The sequence below is a fragment of the Salmo salar genome, chromosome 02 (genome assembly GCF_965601325.2).
Source record: "Salmo salar chromosome 02, fSalSal1, whole genome shotgun sequence".
Classification (NCBI taxonomy): domain Eukaryota; kingdom Metazoa; phylum Chordata; class Actinopteri; order Salmoniformes; family Salmonidae; genus Salmo; species Salmo salar.
In genome coordinates, this window is record NC_138292.1 from 84,893,100 (window position 1) to 84,918,621 (window position 25,522).

Here is a 25,522-nt window from a genome sequence, read left to right on the forward strand (position 1 = left end):
GTGAATATTTGTCTAATCTTCGTTACTCACTCCAGTCAGCAGATGGCGACTTAAGTCTTTCAGTTGATGCCTCTTGCGTGACGTATAATCTAGTGGACGGGAAAGGACACTTTAATAACAACACGGTTACTGATTCAACCATCTCGCTAGTCAACATAAAACCCAATATTGAATCTTTTGCTATTTTTGTGTATATTCATCTCAGTGTTTTAAACACAAATTTGTTTAAGTATCTACTGGTTAAATGAACATAATTTACTTGTTACATTTGCAAATGTGTTAAGGTTATTTCTGAACCTAGCACTAGGCTAGTCGCTAGCTAACATCCCCTGACCATGAGCTCACTTAGCTACTCCACCCCTGCTAAAGAAGAAGAGGTCTGTTGCACGGAGAAAGAATCTCTGGGGCTGAACTTTGTCGTGAAAGAAGAACATGAGTATATTACAATGAAAGGAGATGAAGACGTTTTTAGAATTAAACAGGAGGAAGAGGAGGCTATCATATTGAAAGAAGAGAAAGAACCTTTTGCAGTGAAACGGGAAGAGGAGGTTCTCACATTGAAAGAGGAGGATGTTACAGTTAAAGAAGAGAAAGACACTTTTGGAGTGAAAGTGGAAGAGGGGATAGATGCTGTCACAGTGGAAGAGGAGGAGGTAGAATATTTCAGAATCAAAAAGGAGGAAGAGGAGGTAGAACCGTTAAGAATTAAAAAGGAGGCAGAGGCTATCTCATTGAAAGAAGAGGAGAATGTGACAGTAAAAGAAGAAGAAGAACCTTTTAGAGAGGAGGAGGAGGAGGCTCTCTCAATAAAAGAGAAGGAGGAAGGAGAGGAGGAGGAGACAGAAGATCTGATTAACACCAGTGAGTATTGGCTTAAAAACAGGGGCACAAACTACCCTTGTTAAACTAATGTGTGTGTGTGGTTTTAAAAGGGCATTCTACTGAAGTTATACACATGACTTGTTAAACGGACATGCATTTTTTACTTTTAAATTAATTGTATATAGCCGACCACAAACTTACACCAAACTCCCCCCCCCCCCATGTTTTTACACTGCTGCTACTCGCTGTTTATTTTCTATGCTTTAGCAGCGAACAACGCAGACGGAATCAAATCAAATATTATTTGTCACGTGCCGATTCCAAAAGGTGTAGACCTTACCGTGAAATGCTTACTTACAAGCCCTTAACAAACAATGAAGTAAATGAAAAATAGTTAAGAAAATATTTACTAAATAAACTAAAGTAAAAAAATAACATTAAAAGTAACACAATAAAATAACGATAGAGATTCAGGGTTCGAGTCCAGGCTCTGTCACAGCCAGCCGCGCCAGGGAGACCCATGGGGCGACGCACAATTGGCCAAGCGTTGTCCGGGTTAGGGGAGGGTTTGGCTGGCAGGGATGTCCTTGTCCCATCGCGCACTAGCGACTCCTGTGGCAGTCCGGGCGCAATGCACGCTGACACGGTAGCCAGGTGCACAGTGTTTCCTCCGACACATTGGTGCTTCCGGGTTAAGTGGGCATTGTTTCAAGAAGCAGTGCGGCTTGGTTGGGTTGTGTTTCGGAAGACGCACGGCTCTCGACCTTCGCCTCTCCCGAGTCCGTATGGGAGTTGCAGCGATGAGACAACACTGTAACTACCAATTGGATACCAGGAAATTGGGGAGAAAACAGGGTAAAAAAGATCAATAACAAGGCTATTTTACATTTACATTTTAGTCATTTAGCAGACGCTCTTATCCAGAGCGACTTACAGTAGTGAATGCATACATTTCATTTCATGCATTCTTTTTTTTTTTTTTTTTTTTTTTTGTACTGCGCGGCTATATACAGGGGGCACCGGCATTGAGTCAATGTGCGGGGGCAGAGGCCAGTCCAGGCAATTTGTACATGTGGGTAGGGGTAAAGTGACCATACATAGACAAACAGTGAGCACCAGCAGTGTAAAAACAAAGGGGGGGGGTGTCAATGTAAATAGTCTGGGTTTCCGTTTGATTAATTGTTCAGCAGTCTTATGGCCTGGGGGTAGAAGCTGCCAAGGAGCCCCTTGGACGTAGACCTGGCGCTTCAGTACCGCTTGCCAGGCGGTAACAGAGAGAACAGTCTATGACTTGGGTGACTGGAATCTTTGACAATGTTTTGGGCCTTCCTCTGACACTGCCTAGTATATAGGTCCTGGATGGCAGGAAGCTTGGTGCCAGTGATGTACTGGGCCCTACACACTACCTTCTGTAGCACCTTACGGTCGGATACCAAGCAGTTGCCATAAAAGGCAGTGATGCAACCAGTCAGGATGCTCTCGATGGTGCAGCTGTAGAACCTTTTGAGGATCTGAGAACCCATGCCAAATCTTTTCAGCCTCCTGAGGGGGAATAGGTGTTGTCGTGCCCTCTTCACAACTGTCTTGGTGTGTTTGGACCATGTTAGTTTGTTGGTGATGTGGACACCAAGGAACTTGAAGCTCTCAACCCGCTCCACTACAGTCCCGTCAATGTTAATGGGGGCCTGTTCTGGCCTCCTTTTCCTGTAGTCCACAATCAGCTCCTTTGTCTTGCTCACATTGAGGGAGAGGTTGTTGTCCTGGGACCACACAGCCAGGTCTCTGACCTCCTCCATATAGGCTGTCTCATCGTTGTCGGTGATCAGGCCTACCACTGTTGTGTCGTCAGCAAACTTAATGATGGTGTTGGAGTTGTGCTTGGCCATGCAGTCGTGGGTGAACAGGGAGTACAGGAGGGGACTAAGCACACACCCCTGAGAGGCCCCCGTGTTGAGGATCAGCGTGGCAGATGTGTTGTTACCTACCCTTACAACCTGGGGGAGGCCCGTCAGGAAGTCCAGGATCCAGTTGCAGAGGGAAGTGTTTAGTCCCATGGTCCTTTGCTTAGTGATGAGCTTTGTGGGCACTATAGTGTTGAACGCTGAGCTGTAGCCAATGAACAGCATTCTCACATAGGTGTTCCTTTTGTCCAGGAGGGAAAGGGCAGTGTGGAATGCAATTGAGATTGCGTAATCTGGATCTGTTGGGCCGGTATGCAAATTGGAGTGGGTCTAGGGTATCCTGGAGGATGCTGTTGATGTGAGTCATGACCAGCCTTTCAAAGCACTTCATGGTTACCGACGTGAGTGCTATGGAGTGGTTGACATTTAGGCAGGTTACCTTCGCTTTCTTGGGCGCAGGGACCATGGTGGTCTGCTTGAAACATGTAGCTATTACAGACTCTGTCAGGGAGAGGTGAAGACACTTGCCAGTTTGTCCGCGCATGCGCTGAGTACACTTCGTGGTAATCCGTCTGGCCCAGCAGCCTTGTGAATGTTGACCTATTTAGAGGTCTTGCTCACATCGGCTACGGAGAGCGTGATCACACAGTCATCCAGGAACAGCTGGTGCTCTCATGCATGCTTCAGTGTTGCTTTCCTCAAAGCGAGCATAAAAGGCATTTAGCTCGTCTGGTAGGCTCATGTCATTGGGCAGCTCGCGGCTGGGTTTCCCTTTGTAGTCTGTAATAGTTTGCAAGCCCTGCCACATCCGACGAGCACCAGAGCTGGTGTAGTAGGATTCAATCTTAGTCTTTTCTTGATGCTTTGCCTGTTTGATGGTTTGTGTGAGGGCATAGCAGGATTTCTCATAAGCTTCCGGATTAGTGTCCCGCTCATTGAAAGCGGCAGCTCTCTAGCCTTTAGCTCAGTGCAGATGGTCTAAGACACTGCATCTCAGTGCAAGAGGCATCACTACAGTCCCTAGTTCGAATCCAGGCTGTATCACATCCGGTCGTGATTGGGAGTCCCATAGGGTGGTGCACAATTGGTCCAGCGTCGTCCGAGTTTGGCCATGGTAGGCGGTCATTGTGAATAAGAATTTGTTCTTAACTGACTTGCCTAGTTAAATATAGGTTGCACACACACACACACACACACACACACACACACACACACACACACACACACACACACACACACACACACACACACACACCACTGACCAAAAGGTTATTTTGATGGCATTTACGTATGTCCCCATTACCAGTAAAACATAATCAAAACCCATTTCTTTCACTTCTGTTTCGTTGTTCATTTGTTCAGTCGTTTCATTCTCAACCAGGATTTCTCATACTATGGAACGCCGTTTGGGTCTTTGCATGTCAAATAACACTATTTGTTACGTGTCAAATAAGCTTGTTGACCAATCAGGACCTGAATATGACTGCACGTCACATAAAAATTTAACGTGTTCATAATTTTTTTGCGTAGTTATTACACATTGATTACACTATCACTCGTATTTCATATGTCACAACGATTCATCGATACGTATGCTATGATGCTGGTAAAGTTGTCTCGCGCACCTACAGTGCTGGTCATAAAAAAAAGCTAGCTAGCTCATGGATGCAAACAATGTTCATCCCCAAAAACATAGCAAAACGACAATCTGTTTCAGTAGCTATAATGTTAGCTTGCTAACTACATAGCTAGGTGTCATCATCTAAAATAACCCCCATTTATAAGACAGTTCTTATGTGATTAATGGTGGTTGGACCCATCTATGTGAAGCTAGCCACAATAAGGATTAGACGCAATAGTGGACTTTGCGGTTAGCCTTCAAAATTAAAGTATGGCATAATTCTACTTTTTGTATTCATTTGCATCACTGTCAATGACATACTTTTATTTTGAAGGCAATCCGCAAAGTCCACTATTGTGTCTAATCCTTATTGTGGCTAGCTTCACAACATATAACCCGGTACGGTTGAACCTCACTAGCCAGATGAAGTTAGCTGGCTGCTTATAACGTTAGCTTTGGGCAACAGGGTTAAGTAGCTGGCTAGCTAACGTTATTTATTTTCATGAACTAAAGTTCAATTTCAATAGGCGAACAACAAGTGGCAACCTAGCTAATACTTACTCACAAGGATTCCTAAATCATTGCTAAGAATAATGAAAATGACTGCAGTTTTATACTGGTCATTGTTTTCAGGCTGGTTGTATTGTTGCTAGTGAGGTACCAAGCTAAAGCTAGCTACCCCAGAAGTTGCGATCGAACAAATTATGCTTTATTATTGTAAACACATTGTTCGTGTCCGGTGTTTGCAGACTTTTTTGTACAGCTTTGACAGTGCTACTGTATCTTTTTTGACACGCAAAGACACAAACGGCGTTCCATAGTATGTATGTGGTGAAGCTAATAGCAGTGACGCTATTGCTGTGTAACTCCGGTAGGGCAACATCTGAAAAATAGCGCACTTGGTAGTGTGTACCGGTGCTCGACCAGTCGGCGAAAGCCAACATAAACCACGACAGAGAACAGTTGCTTGTCAAGGGCAATGAATTCCATTATCTTGGCTTTAATGGATTTCGCCTTTGAGTTGTCTCGCTGAAATGTTCTTACTCTTTCAAATGACTGCTCAACTTGTTGACTGCCTGATCCACACAGCAGACATTGTGGGCTAGGTTAGGAATGCTGTGTTGCACGTGTAGCGCAACATTTTACATGGCTTCATTACGTCATGTACAGTTGAAGTCGGAAGTTTACATACACCTTAGCCAAATACATTTAAACTCAGTTTTTCACAATTCCTGACATTTAATCCTTGTAAAAATGTCCTGTCTAAGGTCAGTTAGGATCACCACTTTATTTTAAGAATGTGAAATGTCAGAATAATAGTAGAGAGAATGATTTATTTCAGCTTTTATTTCTTTCATCATATTCCCAGTGGGACAAAAGTTTACATACACTCAATTAGTATTTGGTAGCATTGCCTTTAAATTGTTTGACTTGGGTCAAACGTTTCGGGTAGCCTTCCACAAGCTTCCCACAATAAGTTGGGTCAATTTTGGCCCATTCCTCCTGACAGAGCTGGTGTAACTGAGTCAGGTTTGTAGGCCTCCTTGCTCGCACACGCTTTTTCAGTTCTGCCCAGAAATGTTTTATAGTTTTGAGGTCAGGGCTTTGTGATGGTCACTCCAATACCTTGACTTTGTTGTCCTTAAGCCATTTTGCCACAACTTTGGAAGTATGCTTGGGGGTCATTGTCCATTTGGAAGACCCATTTGCAATCAAGCTTTAACTTCTTGACTGAAGTCTTGAGATGTTGCTTCAATATATCCACATAATTGTCCTTCCTCATGTTGCCATCTATTTTGTGAAGTGCACCAGTCCCTCCTGCAGCAAAGCACCCTCACAACATTATGCTGCCACACCCGTGCTTCACGGTTGGGATGGTGTTCTTCGGCTTGCAAGCCTCCCCCTTTTTCCTCCAAACTTAACAATGGTCATTATGGCCAAACAGTTCTATTTTTGTTTCATCAGACCAGAGGACATTTCTCCAAAAAGTATGATCTTTGTCCCCATGTGCAGTTGCAAACTGTGGTCTGGCTTTTTTATGGCGGATTTGGAGCAGTGGCTTCTTCCTTGCTGAGCGGCCTTTCAGGTTATGTCGATATAGGACTCGTTTTACTGTGAATATAGATACTTTTGTACCTGTTTCCTCCAGCATCTTCACAAGGTCCTTTGCTGTTGTTCTGGGATTGATTTGCACTTTCCGCACCAAAGTACGTTCATCTCTAGGAGACAGAACGCGTCTCCTTCCTGAGCGGTATGACGGCTGCGTGGTCCCATGGTGTTAAAACTTGTATACTATTGTTTGTACAGATGAACGTAGTACCTTCAGGCGTTTGGAAATTGCTCCCAAGGATGAACCAGACTTGTGGAGGTCTACAATTTGTGGCTGATTTCTTTTGATTTCCCATGATGTCAAGAAAAGAGGCACTGCGTTTGAAGGTAGGCCTTGAAATCCATCCACAGGTACACCACCAATTGACTCAAATGATGTTAATTAGCCTATCAGAAGCTTCTAAAGCCATGACGACATTTTCTGGAATTTTCCAAGCTGTTTAAAGGCACAGTCAACTTAGTGTATGTAAACTTCTGACCAACTGGAATTGTGATACAGTGAATTATGAGTGTAATATTCTGTCTGTAAACAATTGTTGGAAAAATTACTTGTGTCATGCACAAAGTACATGTCCTAACCGACTTGCCAAAACTATAGTTTGTTAACAAGAAATGTGTGGAGTGGTTGAAAAATGAGTTTTAATGACTCCGACATAAGTGTATGTAAACTTCCGACCTCAACTGTACATACATTTTTAAAAAGGCACACGTAGTCTCCATATCAATGCATACACACAGACTATCTAGGTCAAATAGGGGAGAGGCGTTGTGCCGTGAGGTGTTGCTTTATCTTATTTCTGAGCCAGGTTTGCTGTTTATTTGAGCAATATTAGATGGAAGGAAGTTCCATGCAATAAGGGCTCTATATAATACTGTACGTTTTCTTGAATTTGTTCTGGATTCGGGGACTATGAAAAGACCCTTGGTGGCATGTCTGGTGGGAAAAGTGTGTGTGTCAGAGCTGTGTGTAAGTTGACTATGAAAACAATTTGGGATTTTCAACACAATGTTTCTAATAAAAAGAAGTGATGCAGTCAGTCTCTCCTCAACTCTTAGCCAAGAGATACTTGCATGCACAGTATTAATAGTATCCCTCTCATTACAATGAATTACAATGATGTCACAGTAGTGTCACCAGTAGTACATTTACCGTTAATTACCATAATGTCTAATATACAATATTTGTTTGGTTAAGGTAATTTCTGTTAATGCATTCACTATGTTATTACAGTCTTACCATTGTCATGGACACGTTGTTTGCAGAGAGCACTATCTAGGCTACACTTGTGAGAAAAAAGTTAGGGTTTATTTCATTGCATTTACGAGTTTTATTTGGAGCGCTCCTGTCAATCTTGAGTAAGGACACTCGCCTGATTACACATAGAAGTAGGCCTGTAAAATACCTGGCCTGATTACACATAGAAGTAGGCCTGTAGGCTACCTGGCCTGATTACACATAGAAGTAGGCCTGTAGGCTACCTGGCCTGATTACACATAGAAGTAGGCCTGTAGGCTACCTGGCCTGATTACACATAGAAGTAGGCCTGTAAGGCTACCTGGCCTGATTACACATAGAAGTAGGCCTGTAAAATACCTGGCCTGATTACACATAGAAGTAGGCCTGTAAGGCTACCTGGCCTGATTACACATAGAAGTAGGCCTGTAAAATACCTGGCCTGATTACACATAGAAGTAGGCCAGTAGGCTACCTGGCCTGATTACACATAGAAGTAGGCCTGTAGGCTACCTGGCCTGATTACACATAGAAGTAGGCCTGTAAAATACCTGGCCTGATTACACATAGAAGTAGGCCTGTAGGCTACCTGGCCTGATTACACATAGAAGTAGGCCTGTAGGCTACCTGGCCTGATTACACATAGAAGTAGGCCAGTAGGCTACCTGGCCTGATTACACATAGAAGTAGGCCTGTAGGCTACCTGGCCTGATTACACATAGAAGTAGGCCTGTAGGCTACCTGGCCTGATTACACATAGAAGTAGGCCAGTAGGCTACCTGGCCTGATTACACATAGAAGTAGGCCTGTAAGGCTACCTGGCCTGATTACACATAGAAGTAGGCCTGTAGGCTACCTGGCCTGATTACACATAGAAGTAGGCCTGTAGGCTACCTGGCCTGCACGCAAATGTAGGCCTATAAATGTGCACATTTGGGGGTCTGATACTATTTCTGATTGTCTTAACTCACCATAACTGCGGAGCTTCTCAAAGTCATTTTTTTTCTTCGCCTCAAACAGCAAGTTAACAAGGTCTGTTTTTATTAACATCCATTGAAAATGACAACAGTTCCTCAACGTAGCCTATTTAAGGAATCTTTTCAGCTCTCTCCCTTTGGAAAACAACTCAGCATGAAAGGGAAAAATGTCCTTCTCTGATCTGGTGGAAACGTCATAAAATAGGCCTACCTGATTACTAATTATCCCTTGTGCAAGTAACTCACTGGCACGTAAAACATCCAGAAGACAAACTGAGCTCCGTACCCAATGAGGAGGGCTCCATATAGCTCCACATTGACATGATTGATTGACGGTAGGTGACGGCGGAAGGTCCTGTATTAACACAAAAACTCACTTCCTCGACAACTTTCTTCACAACAGCTCTGCGCTGCTTGGCGAAGCGCAAGAAGTATGAATGCTCTGACTTCTGTAGCGTAAATGCTGCACGGCCAATCAGCCGTTGGATTGACCATGCAGGGAATTTTAGTATTGTAGTACCGTCTAGGGGTCTGGGTAGTATTAGCTGGCTGGAGGGATGAAGTCAGACACTAACGTCTAAGGGCTCTGGCTAGAGGGATGATGTCAGATGCTAACGTCTAAGGGCTCTGGGTAGTGTTAGCTGGCTGGAGGGATGAAGTCAGACACTAACGTCTAAGGGCTCTGGGTAGTATTAGCTGGCTGGAGGGATGAAGTCAGATGCTAACGTCTAAGGGCTCTGGGTAGTATTAGCTGGCTGGAGGGATGAAGTCAGACACTAACGTCTAAGGGCTCTGGGTAGTATTAGCTGGCTGGAGGGATGAAGTCAGACACTAACGTCTAAGGGCTCTGGGTAGTATTAGCTGGCTGGAGGGATGAAGTCAGATGCTAACGTCTAAGGGCTCTGGGTAGTATTAGCTGGCTGGAGGGATGAAGTCAGATGCTAACGTCTAAGGGCTCTGGGTAGTATTAGCTGGCTGGAGGGATGAAGTCAGACGCTAACGTCTAAGGGCTCTGGGTAGTATTAGCTGGCTGGAGGGATGAAGTCAGACACTAACGTCTAAGGGCTCTGGGTAGTATTAGCTGGCTGGAGGGATGAAGTCAGATGCTAACGTCTAAGGGCTCTGGGTAGTATTAGCTGGCTGGAGGGATGAAGTCAGACACTAACGTCTAAGGGCTCTGGGTAGTATTAGCTGGCTGGAGGGATGAAGTCAGATGCTAACGTCTAAGGGCTCTGGGTAGTATTAGCTGGCTGGAGGGATGAAGTCAGACACTAACGTCTAAGGGCTCTGGCTAGAGGGATGATGTCACACGCTGATGTAACAATTGCTTACCACCATGGGCTACTGTATGCTGAAACTTAAACTCTATTGGACCAGTTAGTTTCTCTACTGGAGCAGTAGGGAGAAATGAAAACCGCACAACTGAATAATTTAGGGAAAAGGATGCCCGGCTTGTATTTGGTAAATACAAATTCTTACAAAAAATCAATCACCTTGCGTAAATATTTATATGTGAAGTTTGTACAATGAGCTCAATATAAATTAAATACATCAACAGCGCAATAGACTTAGATATCGGCCATGTATCCCACCTTATGTTGCACATTTTGGGGAATATTCAGAGGTGGAAACTTTCCGTGGGAATATATGGGAAGTACCGGAAATATTTGGAAATTAATGTTAATACCATTTAAATGTAAATGTTTTTTGCATTGGATATATTTATCATATGGAGACAGAAACATAAACCTTTTACCTTATCATAAGTGTCTCCACTCCTCTATTGCCAACTTCATCGCCAGGAGCTCACGATCACTGACGTCGTAATTCCTCTCTGCAGTGGACAGTTTCTTAGAGTAAAATGCACATGGGTACAATTTCTGTGGATTACCCTGTCGTTGAGACAGAACTACCCCCCACGCCCACCTCTGAAACGTCATTTCTGTGGATTACCCTGTCGTTGAGACAGAACTACCCCCCACGCCCACCTCTGAAACGTCATTTCTGTGGATTACCCTGTCGTTGAGACAGAACTACCCCCCACGCCCACCTCTGAAATGTCATTTCTGTGGATTACCCTGTTGTTGAGACAGAACTACCCCCCCACGCCCACCTCTGAAATGTCATTTCTGTGGATTACCCTGTTGTTGAGACAGGACTACCCCCCACGCCCACCTCTGAAATGTCATTTCTGTGGATTACCCTGTTGTTGAGACAGAACTACCCCCCACGCCCACCTCTGAAACGTAATTTCTGTGGATTACCCTGTTGTTGAGACAGAACTACCCCCCCACGACCCACCTCTGAAACGTCCACCACCACCACAAAGGGTATCGTGGGATCTGGGTGTTTGAGCAATGGGGTGTAGGTGAAACGTCCCTTGAGTAGACAGAAGGCCTCGTTGGCTGCTGGGCTCCACACGAACCTACAGGAACCAACTTTGAGGAGAGAGGTGAGAGGAGCGGCGATGGAGCTGAAGTTCCTAATGAAACGGCGGCAGAAGTTGGCAAACCCCAAAAACCATTGTAACCCCTTTATGGTGGTTGGGACTGGCCATGACCTGACCGCATCTACCTTCTTGTCGTCCATCCTCACTCCCTGCGGGCTTATTTGGTAGCCTAAGAAGGAGACAGCCCTCTGATGAAATTGGCACTTCTCAGCCTTGGCGAACAGGTGGTTAGCCAGGAGGCGTTCCAGGACTGCTGGAACGTGAGTGATGTGATCCTCCAGGGTAGTCGAGTAGACCAGGATGTCATCGATATACACGACCACCTGGTGTCCGAGCATGTCCCTGAACACCTCGTTAACGAATGCCTGGAACACTGACGGAGCATTGGCTAAGCCAAATGGCATCACCAAGTACTCGTAGTGGCCAGACATTGTGCTAAACGCAGTCTTCCACTGATCCCCCCCTCCTGGATGCGGATGAGATTGTAAGAACTCCGCAGGTCCAGTTTGGTAAAGAACCGGGCCCCGCGGAGCTGTTCGATGGCTGCCAGCACCAACGGAAGAGGGTACCGATACTTCGTGGTGATTTCATTGAGTCCTCTGTGATCAATGCGTGGACGTAACCCTCCATCCTTCTTGGCCATGAAGAAGAAACCAGCCGACGCAGGAGAAGTGGACGTGCGGATGAAACCTTGTTGGAGCCCCTCTTGGATGTAATCCCTCTCTGCCCTCCGGTGGAGGATCGAAGATGCATTTAAAACAGCCATGAACCCCTCCATATGAATCTAGCTCCTCCTCTCCTCTCTCCCAGACTGCCGTGGCACATTCCAAACGCCCGCACAGTCAGCAGAGAAATAACCGTGGCAACCTTGGACATCTCGGTGGTGGGAGCTCCCATCCGGTGCATAAAGTAGAGGGAGCACTGAAATAGGAAGCCACGGCATTTAAAATGGGGTGCCGTCGTATTTATCCGGGAGGGACAAATGGGCATCGCTAACCTGAGCGGGTTGCTGAATGGGCTGTTTTTGGTAGCTCGACTGGTTGTAGAGTATCCTCCGGGGAAAAACTCATTCTGATTGTCAGGGCCTGGCTCCCCAGTGGGTGGGCCTATGCCCTCCCAGGCCCACCCATGGCTGCACCCCTGCCCAGTCATGTGAAATCCATAGATTATGGCCTAATGAATTTATTTAAATTGACTGATTTCCTTCTATGAACTGTAAATCTGTAAAATATTTGAAATTGTTGAATGTTGCGTTTATATTTGTGTTCAGTATATATTGAAAGCAGGTGCTTCCACACAGGTGAGTCAATGTGCTAACACGAGGTACCAGAATCTTGCAGTATCCCTTTAAAGCCACAGTGTAAGATGTTTACCATCAAAGAGTGGGCCACCAACAAAACATTATTACCAATGGATCAAATGCAGCCTATGACATTGATTGAAATACTGCAGTCCTCAATATCTATTATTGTAGTGCTCTGCTCAGCCTAAAAACATGACATTATCTATTATTGTAGTCCTCTGCTCAGCCTGTAACATGACATTATCTATTATTATAGAGCTCTGCTCAGCCTAAAAACATGACATTATCTATTATTATAGAGCTCTGTTCAGCCTGTAACATGACATTATCTATTATTATAGAGCTCTGCTCAGCCTATAAACATGACATTATGTATTATTATAAAGCTCTGCTCAGCCTGTAAACATGACATTATCTATTATTATAGAGCTCTGCTCAGCCTATAAACATGACATTATCTATTATTATAGAGCTCTGCTCAGCCTGTAACATGACATGATCTATTATTATAGAGCTCTGCTCAGCCTGTAAACATGACATTATCTATTATTATAGAGCTCTGCTCAGCCTGTAACATGACATTATCTATTATTATAGAGCTCTGCTCAGCCTGTAACATGACATTATTATTATAGAGCTCTGTTCAGCCTAAAGAGATGACATTATCTATTACTACAGAACTCTGTTCAGCCTGTAACATGACATTATCTATTATTATAGAGCTCTGCTCAGCCTAAAAACATGACATTATCTATTATTATAGAGCTCTGCTCAGCCTATAAACATGACATTATCTATTATTATAGAGCTCTGCTCAGCCTATAAACATGACATTATCTATTATTATAGAGCTCTGCTCAGCCTGTAACATGACATGATCTATTATTATAGAGCTCTGCTCAGCCTGTAACATGACATTATCTATTATTATAGAGCTCTGCTCAGCCTGTAACATGACATTCCATGAGAGCAAGATTCTAGTTGGAACTCTACATCTTTTGTTTTTCAAATTACACCAAGATTATTTTTAAATTAGATTTTTTTTGTAAACTGGCCTCAGGTTGAGGGATCTGATTTGGATTCAACCTCCTAGCAACAGAGTTGTGGAGGTTTCATTCAGGTCTCTATTTAAATAAACACTCTGTCTTTGGCAGGAGAAAGACCAGACTCAGAGGAACCAGAGACGTCCAAACCAGCAAGACGACACAACTGCTCCCACTGTGGGAAAGGGTTTAACCAGTTAGGGGACCTGAAAAGACATGAGAGGACACACACAGGTGATAAACCTTTCCAATGCTCCCAGTGTGTAAAAAGTTTTTCCTCATCAGGGTGCCTGAAAAGACATGAGAGGACACACACAGGAGAGAAGCCTCATCACTGCTCCCAGTGTGGAAAGAGATTTACTCAGTTAGGGAGCCTAAAAATACATGAGAGAATACACACAGGGGAAAAGCCTCATCACTGCTCCCAGTGTGGAAAGAGTTTTAACCGGAAAGAATACCTGAAAGAGCATGAGAGAATACACACAGGAGAGAAGCGAGATAAACCTTTCCAATGCTCCCAGTGTGGGAAGAATTTTTCGTTGTTAGCGATCCTGAAAATACATGAGAGAATACACACAGGGGAGAAGCGAGATACACCTTTCCAATGCTCCCAGTGTGGAAAGAGTTTTAACCTGAAAGGACAACTGAAAAAGCATGCGAGAATACACACAGGGGAGAAGTCCTACCACTGCTCCCAATGTGAAAAGAGTTTTGCCTGGTTAGCTGACCTGAGAAGACATGAGAGGACACACACAGGAGAGAAGCCTCATCACTGCTCCCAGTGTGGAAAGAGTTTTAATCAGAAAGGAAAACTGAAACAGCATGAGAGAATACACACAGGAGAGAAGCCCTACCACTGCTCCCAATGTGAAAAGAGTTTTAGCCAGTTAGGTCACATGAGAAGACATGAGAGAATACACACAGGAGGTAAGGATGTAGGCTGCTGAACAGTGGGACATAGGACAGATGTAGGCTCCTGAACAGTAGGACATAGGACAGATGAAGGTTCAGTACATGGTGGGACAGTAAGCCCCAGCGACTGAATGTTTCTTGACTTTCCAGTGTTTTCCCTACTGCATGTATTATAAAGGATTGTGTCCAGAGACTGAATGTGTCTTGTGTATTGACTTTCCAGTGTTTTCTCCACTGCATGTTTTATAAAGGATTGTGTTTGTGGATTTGTTTTCTGGGTGCAGGTTTTGGTTTGTGCCCAATGCACAGCTGATTCAAATAACCAATTCATCATCAAGCTTTTCTTATTTGAATGGGCTGTGTAGTGTTAGAGGACCTGAAATCACATGAGAGAATACGGAGGCTTTGTTCTGACTGTTGTTTTTGACTGAGAATTGTTCTGATTTTTCTCTTTTCCTTTAAGTTGTTGAAATGTTCCGGATTGACTGACCTTCATGTCTTAAAGTAATGATGGACTGTCGTTTCTCTTTGCTTATTTGAGCTGTTCTTGCCATAATATGGACTTGGTCTTTTAGCAAATAGGGCTATCTTCTGTATACCACCCCTACCTTATCACAACACAACTGATTGGCTCAAACGCATTAAGAAATTTCCCAAATTAACTTTTAACAAGGCACACCTGTTATTTGAAATGCAATCCTAGGTGACTTCCTTCTTGATGCTGGTTTAGAGAATGCCAAGAGTGTGCAAAGCTGTCATCAAGGCAAAGGGTGGCTACTTTGAAGAATCTAAAATATATTTTTATTTGTTTAACACTTGTTATTTCATAGTTTTGATGACTTCACTATTATTCTACAATGTAGAGTATAGTTACAATTTAAAACTCTTGAATGAGTAGGTGTGTCCAAACATTTGACTTGTACTGTACCTTGTCCATTATATAGAGGCCTATGGGATATTCATTGAAGAGGTTAGGAAGGAGGATGGTAAATGTGATCTGCATATTGGCATTCCTTTGTATGCCTCCTCGTCTGTATACCTGCAGACACAGACACAAAAATGAGCCCGTTCAGTCATTTGCACCCAATACAGCTAGCCTTCAACATATTCTAATCTCTTTGTTGATTGATATGAATTGAATTTAGTTAATTTTCTGTTTTAGAGGGGCCCCTGTGTTGCGGATCAGCATGGCTACAGACGTGAGTGCTACGGAGCGGTAGTCATTTAGGCAGGTTACCTTCGCCTTCATGGGCACAGGGACTATGGTGGTCTGCTTGAAACATGTAGGTATTACAGACTCGGTCAGGGAGATGTTGAACATTTCAGTAAAACCCTTGCCAGGTGGTCCACGCATGCGCTGAGTACACGTCCTGATAATCTGTCTGGCCTCGCGGCCATGTGAATGTTGACCTGTTTAAAAGTCTTGCTCACATCGGCGTCGGAGAGCGTGATCACACAGTCGTCCGGAACAGCTGGTGCTCTCATGCATGCTTCAGTGTTGCTTGCCTCAAAGCGAACATAAAAGGCATTTAGCTCGTCTGGTAGGCTCGCATCACTGGGAAGCAGCTTGGTAAATTGACAGTTATGTTAGAAGCCTAGAGGTTTTTTTCCCAGGCGATAACAGGACTACACTGATAACTCCAGCTTGGTTCTTATGTTTCCTGGCTCCCCAGTGGGTGGGCCTATGCCCTCCCAGGCCCACCCATGGCTGCGCCCCTGCCCGCAGCTCCGAGGGCCTAAGCCAACGTCCCCAGGTGAGCATGTGCGAGGTACCAGAATCTTGCAGTATCCCTTTAAAGCCACAGTGTAAGATGTTTACCATCAAAGAGTGGGCCACCAACAAAACATTATTACCAATGGATCAAATCTATGACATTGATTTGAATACAGTAGTCCTCAATATCTGTTATTATAGAGCTCTGCTCAGCCTAAAAACATGACATTCCATGAGCGCCAGATTAGAGTTGGCGATAATATACTGTGTAATATCTGCTATGACACTTTTATCTAAAGCAACTTAGTCATGCGCGCATACATTATAACATATGGGTGGCCCCAATGGGAATCGATCTCAGGACCTGTGGCATTGCAAGCACCATGTTCTACCAACTGAACCACAAGGAGCTCTACAGTTGTTTTTAAAAAGAAATAATTGTTTAAATTATTAAATGTTTGAACACTGGCCCTGATTTGGATTAAACTTCATAGGAAGTCAGTTTTGTCACGTGGAGGTTTCATTCAGGTCTCTCTACTTAAATAAATACTCTGTCTTTGGCAGGAGAAAGACCAGACTCAGAGGAACCAGAGCCAGAGACGTACAAATCAGCAAGACGGCACCACTGTTCCCACTGTGGAAAGAGTTTTACCCGGTTAGGGTCCCTGAAAGTGCATTGGAGATTGCACACAGGAGAGAAGCCTTTTCAATGTTCCCAGTGTGGAAAGAGTTTTACCGAGTTAGGGCACCTGAAAGCACATGAGAGAATGCACACAGGGGAGAAACCTTACCAATGCTCTCTGTGTGGAAAGAGTTTTTCCTTGTTAGCAAGCCTGAAAAGACATGAGAGGATCCACACAAGAGATATGCTTTTCCAATGCTCCCAGTGTGAAAATTGTTTTTCCTTGTTAGCAAGCTTGAAAAGACATGAGAGGAAACACACAGGTGATAAGACTTTCCACTGTTCCCAGTGTGAAAGGAGTTTTACACGGTTAGGGAACCTGAAAAAACATAAAAGAATACACTCAGGAGAAAAGCCTTTCCACTGCTCCCAGTGTGGAAAGGGTTTTACAGAGTTAGGGAACCTGAAAAGACATGAGAGGACACACACAGGAGACAAGCCTCATCGCTGCTCCCAGTGCGGAAAAAGTTTTACCCAGTTAGCACACCTGAAAGTGCACGAGAGAATCCACACAGGAGAAAAGCCTTACCAATGCTCAGACTGTGGGAAGACCTATTCCTCATCACGGTCACTTAAAAGTCACGTGAGAATCCACGCAGGAGGGAAGAAGTCTTACCCTAGTTTGTAAATTGATATATTTCACATCACATTGAGTTAATTTCTTCTCCTAGTGGGTAAATTGATATTTCACATCACATTTTGTTAAAATGAACCAGATAACATACTGAGTGCTACCATTGTCTTATATTGTTGACTGAGAATGTGTTTACTTGTTTATACCATATCAAATTAAATGGTACAAAGTATACTCAAACTATATTTGTATGTTTTTATTAGAAAACATGAAGTGAATATGGAGTATGTCAGTTTGAATATAGAGTAGATCAGATTCCATGTGTTTAAATGGTCCTTTTTTCAACTCTGACTGTGTGTGTTTATCTGCATGTGTCATTCCTCCAGAACTACAGATAATCAAGTGATATTTGGATGTGATGCATTTGTTCCATTGTTTACATTTGCATTGTTGGCTCACTCTGAAGATTTGTATCTTACAGAGTGTGGCTTTAAGGCAACGGTGTCAAACTCAATCAGCAGACTGGCCATATTGATAAAACAGCTAATTTGCCAGTCATAGACTATGATGTTTATTATAACAGAAAACCATGCCTATAACTGGCCCAAACTGGCCATTGATTTATTAGAAAACATATGGCCCTTTGTAATGTCCACGTATGTACATAGGATGCTGTATATAGCATTTTAACATATTAAAGCAAAAGAGATAAATATCCTAATATCTGTCCAGCCTTTGCTGCAATGCTTGCAGATGTGCATAATATGCCCCGCAACACTAATCAAAAAGTATTTAATAATTCCAAATAACAAAAAAAAAGTAGCTACGGGTTGTTGTAACTGAAAACAATTTTTATTTAAAAAAAAAGAAATTCACTGCATGTTTCACCGGTGCAGTTGAATGCAGCATTGCAGTATGGTTCCACTCTAAATGTCTTGTAGTTGATTCTAGACTACTGCTCTAATGGTGATGTAATAGAGGGCCTACATATTTCTCCTTTGCATAGAGTTTTGTTGCAATTGTAATATTTTTTGGTTATTCATTGTCAAGCTTAACTGCAACATTTTAGTAGCCCAGGACTGTAGCATGTCTGACACTTTCCCTCCGCTTACCGCTGTAAAAACGGGGCACACAAAAGCAGCGCAATTGACGTTGAATTCACAGATGCGAGCACATCAGGCTGTCATTTCATAAAGTAGATTAATCAACTGTTGACTCATTTATACTCGCTTGTGTGTCCTATTCGGCCCACGGGCCTTGTGTTTGACACATGCGCAAAGCCTATTAGCCACATTATGACTGACTTGTGACCATAGCCTTTAGTAGAACCAGAGCCCCACAGTAGAGGTGTAGACATAATAAATGTAGTAACAGAGCCCCACAGTAGAGGTGTAGACATAATAAATGTAGTAACAGAGCCCCACAGTAGAGGTGTAGACATAATAAATGTAGTAACAGAGTCCCACAGTAGAGGTGTAGACATAATAAATGTAGTAACAGAGCCCCACAGTAGAGGTGTAGACATAATAAATGTAGTAACAGAGTCCCACAGTAGAGGTGTAGACATGATAAATGTAGTAACAGAGTCCCACAGTAGAGGTGTAGACATAATAAATGTAGTAACAGAGCCCCACACTAGAGGTGTCGACATAATAAATGCATTTCTATATCTTTGTAAATCTTTTTTACAATGGAGGAGGAATACCAAGATGGAGGAATACCAAGATGGAGGCGCGGTGGCTTCAATACAGCTCCCCCTATCAGTCATCCAGGGTTTATCTACATCATTGGTCTCCACCTGTGTACATCTTCATTATCAGACTATAGAGTACCACAGTACGAGTCATAATAACCGTAAAACCTAGTGGTCAGACAGGGAAATCTTTTTCCACCATGCATTTTAGCAACACTTAAAATAAAGGGGCTGTGTTTCATGTAGGCTTACCCTGGCGTGACGTTTTGATAACCGTGTATAGTGAACGATAATATAAATGCAACGTGTGAAGTGTTGGTCCCGTGTTACATGAGCTTCTGGTCTGAACTTGGCCCGACATAATTAGAGATGGTACAAACATACACTGCTCAAAAAAATAAAGGGAACACTTAAACAACACAATGTAACTCCAAGTTAATCACACTTCTGTGAAATCAAACTGTCCACTTAGGAAGCAACACTGATTGACAATACATTTCACATGTTGTTGTGCAAATGGAATAGACAACAGGTGGAATTTATAGGCAATTAGCAAGACACCCCCAATAAAGGAGTGGTTCTGCAGGTGGGGACCACATACCACTTCTCAGTTCCTATGCTTCCTGGCTGATGTTTTGGTCACTTTTGAATGCTGGCGGTGCTTTCACTCTAGTGGTAACATGAGACGGAGTCTACAACCCACACAAGTGGCTCAGGTAGTGCAGCTCATCCAGGATGGCACATCAATGCGATCTGTGGCAAGAAGGTTTGCTGTGTCTGTCAGTGTAGTGTCCAGAGCATGAAGGCGCTACCAGGAGACAGACCAGTACATCAGGAGACGTGGAGGAGGCCGTAGGAGGGCAACAACCCAGCAGCAGGACCGCTATCTCCGCCTTTGTGCAAGGAAGAGCAGGAGAAGCACTGCCAGAGCCCTGCAAAATGACCTCCAGCAGGCCACAAATGTGCATGTGTCTGCTCAAACGGTCAGAAACAGACTCCATGAGGGTGGTATGAGGGCCCGACGTCCACAGGTGGGGGTTGTGCTTACAGCCCAACACCGTGCAGGACGTTTGGCATTTGCCAGAGAACACCAAGATTGGCAAATTTGCCACTGGCACCCTGTGTTCTTCACAGATGAAAGCAGGTTCACACTGAGCACGTGACAGACGTGACAGAGTCTGGAGACGCCGTGGAGAACGTTCTGCTGCCTGCAACATCCTCCAGCATGACCGGTTTGGTGGTGGGTCAGTCATGGTGTGGGGTGGCATTTCTTTGGGGGGCCGCACAGCCTTCCATGTGCTCGCCAGAGGTAGCCTGACTGCCATTAGGTACCGAGATGAGATCCTCAGACCCCTTGTGAGACCATATGCTGGTGCGGTTGGCCCTGGGTTCCTCCTAATGCAAGACAATGCTAGACCTCATGTGGCTGGAGTGTGTCAGCAGTTCCTGCAAGAGGAAGGCATTGATGCTATGGACTGGCCCGCCCGTTCCCCTGACCTGAATCCAATTGAGCACATCTGGGACATCATGTCTCGCTCCATCCACCAATGCCACGTTGCACCACAGACTGTCCAGGAGTTGGCGGATGCTTTAGTCCAGGTCTGGGAGGAGATCCCTCAGGAGACCATCCGCCACCTCATCAGGAGCATGCCCAGGCATTGTAGTGAGGTCATAGAGGCACGTGGAGGCCACACACACGACTGAGCCTCATTTTGACTTGTTTTAAGGACATTACATCAAAGTTGGATCAGCCTGTAATGTGGTTTTCCACTTTAATTTTGAGTGTGACTCCAAGTCCAGACCTCCATGGGTTGATAAATTGGATTTCCATTGATTATTTGTGTGTGATTTTGTTGTCAACACATTCAACTATGTAAAGAAAAAAGTATTTAATAAGATTATTTCTTTCATTCAGATCTAGGATGTGTTGTTTAAGTGTTCCCTTTATTTTTTTGAGCAGTATATATTCAAATGGGGCCACCTTAACAAATGTGCTGTTTTGTCACACAACATAGTTTTTAGAGAATTTGGCAGTACGTCCAACCGGCCTCACAACCGCAGACCACGTGGAACAACGCCAGCCCAGGACCTCCACATTTGTCTTCTTCACCTGCCACCCGGACAGCTGATGATACTGAGGAGTATTTCTGCCTGTAATAAAGGCCTTTTGTGGGGAAAACTCATTCTATGCCCACCCAGGGTAGCTTCACTAATCACCACGGAGCACAGCTAACGGTAGCTACGGCAAGGCTGAGGACTGTCCACTCTCCCTCTTCTGCAACAGATTTGAATGATCAAGGATGAATAGTTTAGCAGTAATACTGGGGTTTTACCGGCGAAGCTGGAGGCTAGCTAACCTACTCCCTGGACCAATAAAGCTAGCTAGCTTGCTAATCAGGTAGCTACCGGTTAACTATTAGCAACTGTGGATAATTGGTTCCAATGTTGTTTCAAGCATAAGAGTACCATTAACTATGCTAGCTAGCTATCATTCAACTGTTTTTCTGATGACCTCATTGGATCTGAAGAGTAGGTTGGTGTTACAGACTTTTGTTTTTACATTTATATTTTGAAGTTGGACGTTAGCACGTGGGGGCACACAGATTTGTGTCACCTCATTAGTCATTTATATTTCGAGGTTGGACGTTAGCACGTGGGGCACACCGATTGGTGTCACCTCATTAGTCATTTATATTTCGAGGTTGGACGTTAGCACGTGGGGCACACCAATTGGTGTCACCTCATTAGTCTGTATGTGTTACATGTCGTGACTTTACTTTCATTAATCTGATGACTGTTATTTATTTAGTCCACTATGTTTAATTGTTACCTGATTTAAATGAATCATGTAACTCATCACCTCATTAGGATTTGGAACACCACAGAAGAGGTTGTTTAAAGAGTTACCGTCTCCTGAATTAAACTCTATAAAGGGTATGTATCTATTACATCGATAAACAGTCATCTTATTAATAATTACCTCTTATCATATCATCATTCTGAACAGTCGTAACCTTCTTGGATCTGCGAAAACCCCAGCCTTACTCGTGATTCAGTACTAAACAAATTGGTTTAATTATTTATTTACTAGCTCACTAAATAATAATGTTCGGTCAGAACCAGCCCTCCTTAGGAAGGTTGTTGGCCATTCAGTGGCAAGCTGTATGGCTCCGATTGTCCGAAAGAGATCTCCCCTTTCCTGTCTTCTACTGTTGTTCACTCTGGAAGATAGCTAGCCAGCCGTGACGACGTAGTAGGATAGTCTCACTTAGATGAGCTTTTCTAGATATTTGACTCAAGACAGCTAATCAGCCGTCTCAGAGATTGTCTGGGAGGTGAGCTTCTCGCCTACACCTTGTGTTGATTATTCAGGATTCGGACCACGATGGACAAGAGCTGCAGCTCGCCGTCTCTCTGGTCTAAAGGAAGGTGAGTTTATTTCGACACCTCGTGTTGAGGTTCAAAGTCCAAACCATTTCAAACATGTGGCTCCTGCCTCACATTTCCTGGTCTAATGTTAATTTCATTGGCAATACGTTTGATGCACTCTCGTCAAAAGGGGATTGTTCTGTCAGTCTGACATGATCTCCAACCTCACTTGGGGCGTGGCTATTTACTTATACACAGTTTATAGGAGATAGATGATCTTATACCTCCTAATACCTCCTAAAATCAGATTCCTATCTTAACAAAACTACTGTCATCATTTGTCATATTATATGTACAACAGATAAAGGGGATATACTTTCCAAGTTACAGTATTTTGTCCGTACAGTTTTTAATGACATCACAAAATGAAAAGCAATATCACATTCATTTTCCATAGCTCCCCACTTATCATGATCCAAGATGGCATAGCTTGCTGCTCCCCACTTATCATGATCCAAGATGGCGTAGCTTGCTGCTCCCCACTTATCATGATCCAAGATGGCGTAGCTTGCTGCTCCACACTTATCATGATCCAAGATGGCGTAGCTTGCTGCTCCCCACTTATGTTTGAATTATTGTTCCATTATTCACGTTTGACCGTGTTAGAGTTTTGGTGGGAAAGGTCTGTGAAACAAAGACACATTCCTATGTGCATTAGAAGAAGACTCTTTAATAGTAGCTGGCCCAGTGCTCTAGTGGTCTTGAGATGTGAAGGGTCAACATCTTTAGTTGACTCTACCTATTTGATTTCTTTAAAAAAAACATCCTTCATCTGATCTTCCCTGTTTTTGTTTTGCTCCACCATTTTGGTTTGCTTCCTGTCTAAGTTTGGTGTGGGTTTTTATTTTGTTTACCTCTTCTTGGGCAAATTTTGGTTGTCTTTTAGGTCCCAGTTGTTGTTGCTAGACAACTTTCAGTGGACACCCCCATGAGTGTCTTTCAGAACTCCTCCTAAAATCCCACCTGTTTCGTTTTGGTAGTTGTCTGTGACTCTTTGTTTGTTCCCCCTTCTGTTTGAGCGGCATTACTTGGTTTTCTTGCTGGGGAATGTAACAGTTAGTAGCTAGCTCGAAGTGAACGTTATTTATACTAAGCAAAAATATAAATGCAAAATGCAACAGTTTCAGTCAATTGAAAAAAATGAATTAGGCCCTAATCTATGAATTTCACATGACCGGGAATACAGATATGCATCTGTTGGTCACAGATACCTTTTTAAAAAAATGCCTAACAATGGGCCCCATGATCTCGTTACGGTATTTTTGTGCATTTTAAATTGCCATCGATAAAATGCAATTGTGTCAGTTGTCCATAGCTTATGCCTGCCCATACCATAACGCCACCGCCACCATGGGGCATTCTGTTCACAACGTTGACATCAGCAAACCACTCGCCCACCTGACGCCAAAGCTGTGGTTTGAGGTTGTGAGGCCAAATTCTCTAAAACAACATTGAAGGTGGCTTATTATAGAGAAATTAACATTAAATTCTCTGGTAACAGCTCTGATGGACATTCCTGCCATCAGCATGCCAATTGCACGCTCCCTCAAAATTTGAGACATCTGTGGCATTGTGTTGTGTGGCAAAACTGCACATTTTAGAGTGGCCTTTTATTGTTCCCAGCACAAGGTGCACATGTGTAATGATCATTCTGTTAAATCAGCTTCTTGATATGCCACACCTGTCACGTGGATGGATTATCTTGGCAAAGGAGGAATGCTCACTAACAGGGATGTAATACAATTTAAGAGAAATAAGCTTTTTTTTGTGTGTATGGAACATTTCCCGCCGTCTTATTATATAGCTCATGAAACATCGGACCAACACTTTACATGTTGTGATTAGATTTCTGTTCAGTGCTGCTTCAATTTTTACTTCCAATAAAAAAGTGACTCCAAAATTACATTATTTACCATTCAGTCCCTATAAGCAAAAAACGTAAAACCGAAACACAACCAAAACAAACTGCAAGTGCATGCAACAACTTTAAAGAGTCACAAGCAAAGTATTGACTACTTTAATACACTAAGTAACATTTTCTAAAGACATCAATCAAATGCATTTTAAGAAGCCTTTTTTTACATCAGCAGGTGTCACAAAGTGCTTCTACAGATACCCAGCCTAAAACCTCAGACCAACGATGCCCATGTAGAAACAAACACTTTTAACATCTTACAATGGGGGGGACATTCATCGTTTTGTTTACCCACTAGGTTGTTTTTCAATGCCAGTTAGTTTGCTCCCAGTCTCTGCTGCTAGTGAAGAGACATCAGAGATCACCATTCAATGTCAGTTAGTTTGCTCCCAGTCTCTGCTGCTACTGAAGATACATCAGAGATTACCATCCTCATCTATCAGTTAAAGACACACTCAGTACCCTGTTACCACGGTATCGGACCACGCCTTAAAGGGACAGCTGAACATTTTGGTCTATCGTAATGACACCTATTTGAGGGGAAAATTGTGCTTCACTGAAAATGGATCACCCCAACAAACAAAACGTATCATTAAAAGACTCATACTTTAGTTGTACTCCTAAATATATTTGTGTGCTCCTAACTATAAACGTAGGATCACATGTACTCCTTCTAATAAATGTCAGCGTAGAACTATAATAATAAGTCAACTGTATCAATCAGCATTTTATCTGTCAGGACAGGCACTTTGTTGATTCTTGATGTTCAGTCAAATCAAATCAAATTTATTTATATAGCCCTTCGTACATCAGCTGATATCTCAAAGTGCTGTACAGAAACCCAGCCTAAAACCCCAAACAGCAAGCAATGCATGTGAAAGAAGCACGGTGGCTAGGAAAAACTCCCTAGGAAAAACTCCCGAGAAAGGCCAAAAACCTAGGAAGAAACCTAGAGAGGAACCAGGCTATGAGGGGTGGCCAGTCCTCTTCTGGCTGTGCAGGGTGGATATTATAACAGAACATGGTCAAGATGTTAAAATGTTCATAAATGACCAGCATGGTCAAATAATAATAATCATAGTAGTTGTCGAGGGTGCAACAAGCACGTCCGGTGAACAGGTCAGGGTTCCACAGGCAGAACAGT

At 43.4% G+C, this 25,522-nt stretch overlaps 1 protein-coding gene across 1 annotated transcript; it reads left to right on the forward strand.

Annotated features, from left to right (window-relative positions):
- The first annotated feature begins 105 nt into the window (after positions 1–105).
- LOC106573838 (uncharacterized) lies at positions 106–17,581 on the forward strand. The gene is made up of 3 exons (XM_014149236.3): positions 106–861; positions 13,571–13,693; positions 16,650–17,581. The coding sequence occupies exons 1-3, from the start codon at positions 336–338 to the stop codon at positions 17,393–17,395; spliced, it is 1,395 nt and encodes a 464-aa protein (XP_014004711.2). The 5' UTR covers positions 106–335; the 3' UTR covers positions 17,396–17,581.
- Positions 17,582–25,522: the final 7,941 nt, after the last annotated feature.

Coding starts and splice junctions, on each gene's coding strand:
- LOC106573838 (XM_014149236.3), top strand. CDS start 336: ATGAGCTCACTTAGCTACTCCACCCCTGCTAAAGAAGAAGAGGTCTGT. Junction 862..13,570: donor AGAAGATCTGATTAACACCA/GTGAGTATTGGC, acceptor TGTCTTTGGCAG/GAGAAAGACCAGACTCAGAG. Junction 13,694..16,649: donor ACATGAGAGGACACACACAG/GTGATAAACCTT, acceptor TGTCTTTGGCAG/GAGAAAGACCAGACTCAGAG.